The sequence below is a fragment of the Papaver somniferum genome, chromosome 8 (assembly GCF_003573695.1).
Source record: "Papaver somniferum cultivar HN1 chromosome 8, ASM357369v1, whole genome shotgun sequence".
NCBI classification, from domain to species: domain Eukaryota; kingdom Viridiplantae; phylum Streptophyta; class Magnoliopsida; order Ranunculales; family Papaveraceae; genus Papaver; species Papaver somniferum.
The window spans coordinates 1,724,995-1,734,358 of NC_039365.1; the positions used below are offsets into that span (position 1 = coordinate 1,724,995).

A 9,364-nucleotide genomic window follows, 5' to 3' on the forward strand; every position below is an offset into this window, starting at 1 on the left:
AGTGTGTTGTTTCATCTGGGACACATGGAAGACTGGGTGGATCCTGGAATGTGAAGGCATCTCAAGTCTGTAGGATACAACACCCACCCTTTGAATTTTTCTTGAAGGGTCCATAGTATTTTGCAGATAGCTTAAAATTCCTTCTGAGAGATACTGAAGCCTGCCTGTATGGCTGAAGTTTGAGGTAGACCAAATCCCCTTCTGCAAAAAAAATTTTCCACTCTGGAAGAGTGATCATACAGTTTCATCCTGGCTTGGGCTTTATGTAAGGATTCTTTGATGATGTCAAGTATAGAGTCTCTTGATTTTAAGTAAGCTTCTACAACAGCCACAGAAGTAGTAGCAGTGGATGGAAATGCTATATGTGGAGGTAGATAACCAAACAAGGCCTGAAATGGAGACATCTTGAGACTCCTGTGAAAGCTGGTGTTGTACCACCACTCTGCAAGTGACAACCAGTTGCTCCAGCTGCTAGGTTTGTGACCAGTTACACATCTTAGATAATTTTCCAAGCAAGCATTCCCTCTCTCAGTCTGGCCATCAGTTTGAGGGTGATATGATGAGCTTAGTTTCAAGCTTGTACCCAAGGCCTTGAACAAATCATTCCAAAAGTTGTTGGTAAATACCTTGTCCCTATCTGACACAATTGAGGCAGGTAAACCATGGAGCTCAAAAACTTGGTTGAGGAAGACTTGAGCTACATAAGAAAAAGTGTATGGATGCTGTAAGGCAATGAAATGAGCATACTTAGTGAGTCTGTCTACTACCACTAAGATGACATTGTTTCTGTTGCTTGTTGGTAGACCATCAATGAAGTCCATTGTTATATTCTGCCAAGCATATTCTGGTACAGGGAGTGGTTGGAGAAGGCCAGCAGAGTTGGTGGAGTCACTCTTATTTCTTTGAAAAGTATCACATTGAGATACAAATAGTAAAACATCGTTTTTGAGCAGTAAAAATGGGCTTTTTCTCTTACATAAGTATCCTAAATACCAGAATGGCCCCCCACAGCAGAAGTGTGTAGTGAATGTAATAAGGCCTTCCTAATGTTACCCCCAGTACCAATATAGAGTTTTTTCTTTCACCTCAATATTACCTCCTTGTAAGTGAAGTGCTCAATACTAGAAGGGTTGAGGAGAAGTTTAGAAATGATACCTTGAGTCTTCTCGTCATCAGTATAACTGGAAAGTACCTCCTGAGCCCATGCTGGTGTAGAAGCAGCCAATAAGTTGCATTGGGATGAATCACGAGGTCTCCTAGAAAGTGCATCTGCCACTATATTTTCAGCTCCTTTCTTATATCGGATGACATAATCAAATCCCAACAGTTTGATTAAGTATCTTTGTTGCAATGGAGTGGTGATCTTTTGCTCCAAGAAATACTTGAGACTTTGATGATCAGTCTGGATGATGAATTTAGCTCCTTGCAAGTAGTGTCTCCATCTATGAACTGCCAAGACAATGTAAAGAAACTCCTTTTCATATGTTGATAATGCTCCAGGTCTTGGGCCCAGTGGTTTGCTAAAATAAGCAATTGGCCCGCCCTCTTGAAGCAAGACAACTCCAAGACATGAGTCACTTGCATCACTTTCAACCACAAAAGATTTAGTGAAATCTGGTAAGGCCAACACTGGAGTTGTGGACATGGCTAATTTTAGCTGCTCAAAAGATGATGTGGCCACTGAAGTCCATACAAATGAGTTTTTCTTGAGAAGAGCAGTCAGTGGCTGACTGATGGCACCATAATTCTTAACAAACTTCATATAGTAGCCTGTAAGGACAAGGAATCCCCTTAATTGTTTGAGGGTAGATGGTGTTGGACAGGATTGCATACAAGCAATTTTACTTGGATCAACACAAACCCCTGCAGCAATAATAATATGCCCCAAATATTCCAAAGAGGGTTGACCAAAAAAACATTTGGATAGTTTAACAAACAGTTGGTGTTTTCCGAGTAATGAGAATGTAAACCTCAGGTGTTCCAAATGCTCAGACATGCTCTTGGTGTAGATTAAAATATCATCAAAAAACACCAGGATAAATTTTCTCAATGCAGGTTGGAACACCTCATTCATTAAGGATTGGAAAGTGGCTGGGGTATTAGTGAGGCCAAATGGCATCACCTTAAATTCATAATGGCCTTGATGTGTTCTGAATGCATTTTTAAAAATGTCTTCTAGGTGCACTCTGATTTGATGATACCCAACTCTCAAGTCAATCTTTGCGAAGACAATGGCTCAATTTAGTTCATCTAATAATTGGAATTGGAAACGTTTCTTTGACAGTGATGTTGTTGAGTTTTCTGTAGTCAACACAAAATCTCCATGTGTTGTCTTTTTTCTTGACCAGAAGTATATGGGATGCAAAGGGACTATTTCTTAGCTTAATGATTCCAGACTGTATCATTTCTTGGACAAGTTGTTCTACCACCCTTTTTTGAATGTAAGGGCATTTATAAACTTTGAGGTTGATTGGTGTAGCATTTGGTTGTAATGGAATTTTATGGTTCAAGTTCCTTTGTGGTGGTAGTTGTTTTGGTTCTTGGAAAATATTATCAAATTCATGTAACAAGGGTAACAATATGTCAGGAGTGATGGGTGGTGAAGTGGGTGTAGAAATGGACAATAAATGGCCCACCATTCCATGAGTACTGTTGGACAAAAATTTCTTAATAGTTGCACCCCCCATCTGAAGTAAAGAAGATTGTGGAAAAATTCCCTGTAATGTAATCTTTTTACCCCTATATTTAAAGGAAATTTTTAGTTTAGAAAAGTTGAAGAGAACATCACCCAATGTCTTGAGACAATCTTCTCCCAAAACAATGTCACATCCACCGAATGGTAGGATTATGATATTCTTTACAAAGTCATGTCCCTGCATGGTCCATTGTAGTTGTGGGAAAATACCCTTGCTGAGGGTTTGCTCTCCATTTGCAACAGTGACCTTGATTGGTGTAGTGGCTTCAATATTGCAGTGGAGAGAAGCAGCCAATGCACTGTCAATAAAGCTTGTGGTGCTTCCAGAATCAATGAGTATGGAAACCTTGTGATTGTTAAGTGCACCAGGTATTCTAATTGTATCTCCAGTGACATGACCAGTTAAGGCATGTAGTGAGATCTCCATATCAAGATGAACTGGAGAAACTTCAGCTTCTTCAAAGAATTCCTCCTCCTCTTCAGTGTCTTGGGAATCAGTATTCTCCACCTGAAGCATAAAAATCTTTTGCATCCCTTTACAGAAGTGGCCTTGCTTGTACACTTCATCACAGTTGTAACATAAACCCTGAGCTCTTCTTTTGTTCATTTCTTCCTGTGTCAGCTTTTAAATTATTGGGGTGGTGGGTGTAGGTTTGGAATGGTTGTGAAAGGAAGATTTGGGAGTCGTTGGGGAAGATTTAGGAGATGTAGGAGATGGATTAGGAGAGAAATTGTTAAATTGGAATTGTTTATTTGAGCTGAAACGTGAATTAAAGGGTTTAGTATAAGATTTAGGGAGGTGGATCACTGAGCTGAGTTTCTGTTCTTGTAATCTAGATAATGAAAAAGAAGTAGCTAATGTTTGTGGGTGAAACATAGACACGGATTTCCCTATCTCATCTTTTAGACCACTGAGAAAACTCATGACAAAATAAGCTTCAGTAAGTGTAAGATTCATTTCTAGCATCAAAGATTTGAGAGATTTGAATTCCTCATAATAATCATCAACTGTGGTGGTTTGAATTAGCTTATTGAAGCTTCCTACAAAGTTTTCCTCAATAGGATTTTTAAACTGAGCACACAAATGTCAGGCTAAATCCGGCCAAGTAATACGCGGACGATTCACCTGAAAATTTAGAAACCACCGTTCTGCCTTACCCTCTAAATAGATTGCAACTATATCAACTCTCTTATGTTCTTCTATATATTATTTAATTGAAAATATCTTTCACTTTTTTGAATCCAACCCCGAGTGTTATTACCATCAAAATGAGGAAAATCGATCTTTGGGAGGCGGTGAATGTTACCTGAGGAAGATCGATAGTGATTGGTGAAGTTAAATCCTTTAGCATCCTGATTGTGAGAACCACCACTATCCTCAGGACGATTCTGTAGAGGTCGATTGAATAAGGAAATGAGATTTCAATTATTCTCTTGTAATGCTTCCTTAAAGATAGTTTTGACTGTGTCTAACTGAGAAGTAAGATCTGTGGAGAGGGTTTTGAAATCAGAACGGAGTTGAGTAATATCAGCGACATTAGTGTCAGTTTTATCTGCAACTTCCTTGAGAGTCATCGGAATTTTTTTTTTGGGTGGATTGTAACGGCTCTGATGCCAGTTGTTGTATCCCTACAACAATTAACAAACAGAGATGGATAGAATGGTGAAAATCACCTCTCGAATAAGAGATTCAAGCCAAAATTCTGAGCCAGAGGCACAACCAATTTCATTAATGAAAACAATACTTTGATAGATGAAGAAGATAATCCTTCTTACACATTAAGTGGCTAATAATTAAGCCCTAACTAGACTCAATCGGAAAACTAAGCGTGGCAAGCTATCAACGGTCCACAACCACCCAATGATAGCCGGTCTTAAAATACTAAGGCACACAACAACTATTAATAGGGACAGACCACAGAGTGGTTTACACAAGAGGGCATACAACACTAAAGCTTTGTTTTCGTTAATTCGTAATCGTAGTTTTATGAATATGCACCATAATCTTATAAGTAACATAGAAACCAATGCTAATCTTCTGTTTTGGAAGAACGAATGCATGTATTCGGCAGATTATAATTCATTGTCATCGTCAACGCCAATAACTGTCAATCGGATTGATTACCCTTTCAAATTGCAAGCTGATTATGCCGTTGATATTATATATTACTGTGATGGCTTGCTTTGCGTATGTTGTGGTAATAAGAGTGTCGGTGGACATGAAATACATTTGTGGAATCCTTCAACTAACGAGTACAAGAAAGTACCGGCTGCACCACGAAACCTTTTTCACAGGCTTCACTTAGGTGTTTACGGATTTGGTTATGATAACAATATTGACACTTACAAATTTGTAAGGGTTATGGATTTTAATGGTAATTATCGTTCAAATAGTTCTAAAGTTGATATATATACATTAGGATCAAACTCATGGAAAAGCATTCAAAACATACCTTACTTTTTTGAGTATCACTACACATATCTTCAAGGGGTACTCTACAAAGGAGCTCTTCATTGGCATGCACGTAGCCTTGATAAACACTCAAATGTTCTAATCTCTTTTGATATCACCCGTGAGAGTTTCGGGGAAGTTGCACTACCGAAAGAACCTCTGAAAGATAATAAGTACGATGATGTATGTACCAGAGTGTTAGGAGGTCGCCTTTGTGTACTTTTTCATTTGGGCCAAAAGTTTTTCCATCGCCCAAGAGAGCGTCCAGGTTTCTATTGATTGTTATTCTTCATCCTTTTGGGGTTTCAAGACCAATGAGATTTTAATAAAAGGGAGTAATTCGAGTTTATTCATATATGATACGGAAACTAAAAGATATAAGGAACCGCTGCTACCAGATATATTAAAGGGAAGAACCTTTATCGTAGCAAGTATATCCCTTTCACTTAACTAATGAAGGTACACAAGGGGCCGGAGAAGTCAGCCGTAAAATGACCAGAAGTTTGAGAAGAAAATGGTATTCTGATGAATGGCGATGCGGATATCCAGATTTCTGGGATCTACGTAAAAAAGAGGATTCCAAAGTTGAACTAGCTCAGCGTCTGGCCCTTAACCACAAGGTCACAGGTTCAATCCGTGTTTCTAACGTTTCTTATTTTATTTTTTTATCTTTTTATCTTGTAGATGAGATTGATGGTTTGATAATGGAAATGTTATTATAGACTACCTTCTAATGCACTTAGAACCCGTAATCTGTTGAAATAAAAATTAGTCTATTGAACCCTAAAACTACAATTTGTATATTCTAGCTGTAGAAAGCCGTATAAATTTGTGTTCCGTTTTAAATTATTTCAAACTCATTTGAAATGAGTTATTTTTCGTACATTTGTAAGTACGAGCAATACTTGTACATAGTCCAGAGATTGTGTTTCTCTAAAAGGTGGGGACTTTTCGAAGATGAGAGGAACTGTTCGATTTTCGAGGACGAAATGTTATAAGGTAGGGAGAATGTAATGACTCTCAATCTCGTCAACGATATTAAACTAGTCAAGAGACGTTTTGGCCACTAATGACTCGATTAGATTTTAGTTAATAGAAATTAATCTAACAATAATCTAGAGATGAAACTAGAACCACTATATATCTCAAAAATGTATGCAAAATGGACTACTTGAACGTGTCATTCGGATATCGGACGAAGAAGATATCATCAGATTAGTACGAAGGGCAAAAATAGTCTTTTCTCATTGGACCGACTTGGGCTGCCCATATCCGAAATGCTGGGTGCCTCAGTATTTTTGGTCGTCCTTATCTCCACCAAACCGAGGAATTCTCTTTCTTATTCTTCTATGTTCCTCTTATTCTGCTCTGTTCTTCCTCTCCACTCTTCTTCTAGTTGATTTTTGACAGATGATTTGTGTTGTGAGATCGTGAGGATTATGGAAAGATCAAGGCATGATTCAGAGTGATGGTATGTTGATATGAGTGTCGAATTTAGACTTCGCAGAGAAAGGTAAATCGAAGATTCAATTTAGGGTTTCAGTTTGGTTCGATTTTCCATGTGAAATTGTTATATTTTGACTGATTATAAGTGGGTTTGCTTTTAATTTAAGGTAGGTATGAGTATATATAGTTTAATTTTGATTTCATATAAAATTAGGGTTTCTGATCTTCTCTAAATCAAACCAGGAACTAGGGTTCATGCAAATTAGGTTGATTGAGTCGAAATCTGCAGATGAAGAAGATGAATTGGTAAATTGGGATTTGGTCAATGGTGAAATTTAACCGCAGAGATGAGGGCTTGTGCCGTGGTTGGTTTTGAAGCTTTTGATATGAGTTTCTGGGTTGAAATGCAAGTGGAAGATGGTTGTAATTGAGTTGTAGAAGCTCATGATTGATGGAAGGAAGATATGTTTAGTTGATCTAGTGGAGGTTCAGATTGTAGATATTGCAGGTGTAGTGATGTTGTTTGTTGGATTAAGGAATTAAAATGCTTACACATAACAAGAAGAAGATGAGATGGACGTATTATCTCTGAAATTGAGAAGTTAGGCTTATAAGATGGATTAAGAGAATGGAGATGAATTGGTTAGTGGTAATTATGATTGTGGTACGGGAATGTGACGGTTTTGAGGATGAGTTTAATTGGATGAATGTTAGGCCAGACATGGAGATGGAATTGTTATTGTTGAAATGGTTGAAGTTGCTTAGAATGGGAACTGCAGGTGGCAGCAATTCGAAGAATTTAAAGGTTTACAGAGTTGCAGCTAAAGAAGTGAAGTGTGTATTGTTGATGGTGTTAGAAACCGTGTTAGAAACCATGAGATTGTAACTCAGGTGATAATGATGACTGTCACTTATGTTTTAGACTAAATTATCTATCGCAGGGAGGGTCTTTAGAGGAATGTAATTGGTGGAGGCCATGTACAGGTGGGGATGATGATTGTGTAGTACTTAAGTGTGGATTATAGGTAGAGATGAAGTTATGGGTTGTAGTTTAAGGATTGAATTTGGGATACAGATGAAGATAAAATTGATTTTATGTTGCTGTTGTGGTTTGATCTACAGAACTTGGGAGATGATGATGAAATTGAACGGATTGCTATACAGGAAGTTTAGAAATTGTTTTTGTTTATCCAGATTGGTGGCCTTGGTATGTGTGAAGAAAATGTGATTGAATGAAGATAAATGAACTGTTAGTGCTGGTATACTCAGGTACATGGGTTACTAGAGCTATAACTGTGATTAATGGACTGAGTATGTTCTCAACTGAAGTTGCAGGTGGTATGAATGAGGTTGTGGTAGTGGTTCAGGTTGGGAATTGTTGTGTAAAGAATGTCTAGGTGTTGGGTTGATGCAGATAGTGTTAGTGAGCTTAGAATTAGGTGTTGCAAGGGTGGTGGTGTGATGAATGTATGGGCTATTTGTATGGAAGAGGGTGTAGCAGTTTAGGTGTGCAAATATGGCAGAGTGTATGCAAGACATAAAAGAAACTGCAGAGTGTTGTGGTGTTGTTGAGTTAGTATTACAGCTGATGATGTTGAGATTGATTGATAGTGTACAATCATGGATCAGAGTTGTGCTACAAATATATTTAGTTGAACTGGTGGAGGTTAGGTTGAGAGAACAAGGTTGTAGAGCTATGTTGCATTATGATTGTGCATTGTGTCTTATGTTGTGCATTAGTGTTCTTGGCATGTGCAATGGCTCAGGCCAGAATCCTTTCTATCCAGTCAGATGCCTACTGAATCGGAATTACCTGACTCAGCTATTTGACTGAGTTGACCCAATAACTAGACCTAGACAGACTATAGACGACTCAGTGTGACCGAGTTGGACTTCAACCTTTGACTGTTGACTCCGAGTGGACCAGTTGACTTAACCTTTACTCGTTGAATGGACTTTGACCATGGTCTTGACTATTATGACGTTGACCGTTAGTTGACTCAGATGGACTAGACTATAGGTTAACGGGTCGATTTGTTTGGCTTGGATTTAGGGCCAGTTTTCCCATTAAACATAAATTGGACCCTTATGGTCCGAATTAGTCTTGAACCCTGATTTTAGGCATACTAAAGTCTTTCTAGGCATATTGAATAAAGACAAAAAAAGGTTGTGAAACAGCAAATTCAATTAACCCCTTAACCCAATTTTTTTTAATGGCAAATTTACCCTTTACGTATTAGTCTTAGTAATATTGATTAGTGATTAAATATTTTGTTTAGTGATTAAGATAATTTTCAGAATTATAAAGGTTGTTTAGATGAAAAATTTTGGGAAAAAAAAATCAAAGTTTTTATTAAAAAAAATCAAAGTTTTTAATGAATAAAGATATGGATTGTCGTCATAACCACCCACGTCCCAAAGACCTTCATGGACATGCGAAAGTAGCGCGACTCAAACCCGATGAGATGCTAGAAGTGGATAAAATGACACGAGCATGTTTTCCACTGTCTAGGATTCTTAGCAAATTGAAGGCGGACAACAAGAATAACAAGTCTACTATACAAACTATCTACAATGCAAGACAAAAGATTAGAAGACTCAATTTGCAAGGTAGGATGGTGATGCAACAAGTAATGTGGTTAGGGGTGAAGAATAACTACGCTTGCCAAAAGAAGTTGGATGAGTTCGGTCAAGTCACACACCTTTTCCTTGCCCACCCGGAATGCGTCCAATTGACTCTATGCTTCCCACAAGTTATTATATTGGATTGC

General features: G+C 38.0%; 1 protein-coding gene across 1 annotated transcript; it reads left to right on the forward strand.

Annotated features, from left to right (window-relative positions):
• Positions 1–4,556: 4,556 nt before the first annotated feature.
• LOC113304161 (F-box/kelch-repeat protein At3g06240-like) lies at positions 4,557–5,426 on the forward strand. Its single transcript, XM_026553219.1, has one exon. It carries the CDS (start codon positions 4,557–4,559, stop codon positions 5,424–5,426), a length of 870 nt encoding a protein of 289 aa, XP_026409004.1.
• The last annotated feature ends 3,938 nt before the right edge of the window (positions 5,427–9,364 follow it).

Excerpts from the sequence above, each read along its gene's own strand:
- LOC113304161 (XM_026553219.1), top strand. The coding sequence starts at position 4,557 with ATGATAGCCGGTCTTAAAATACTAAGGCACACAACAACTATTAATAGG.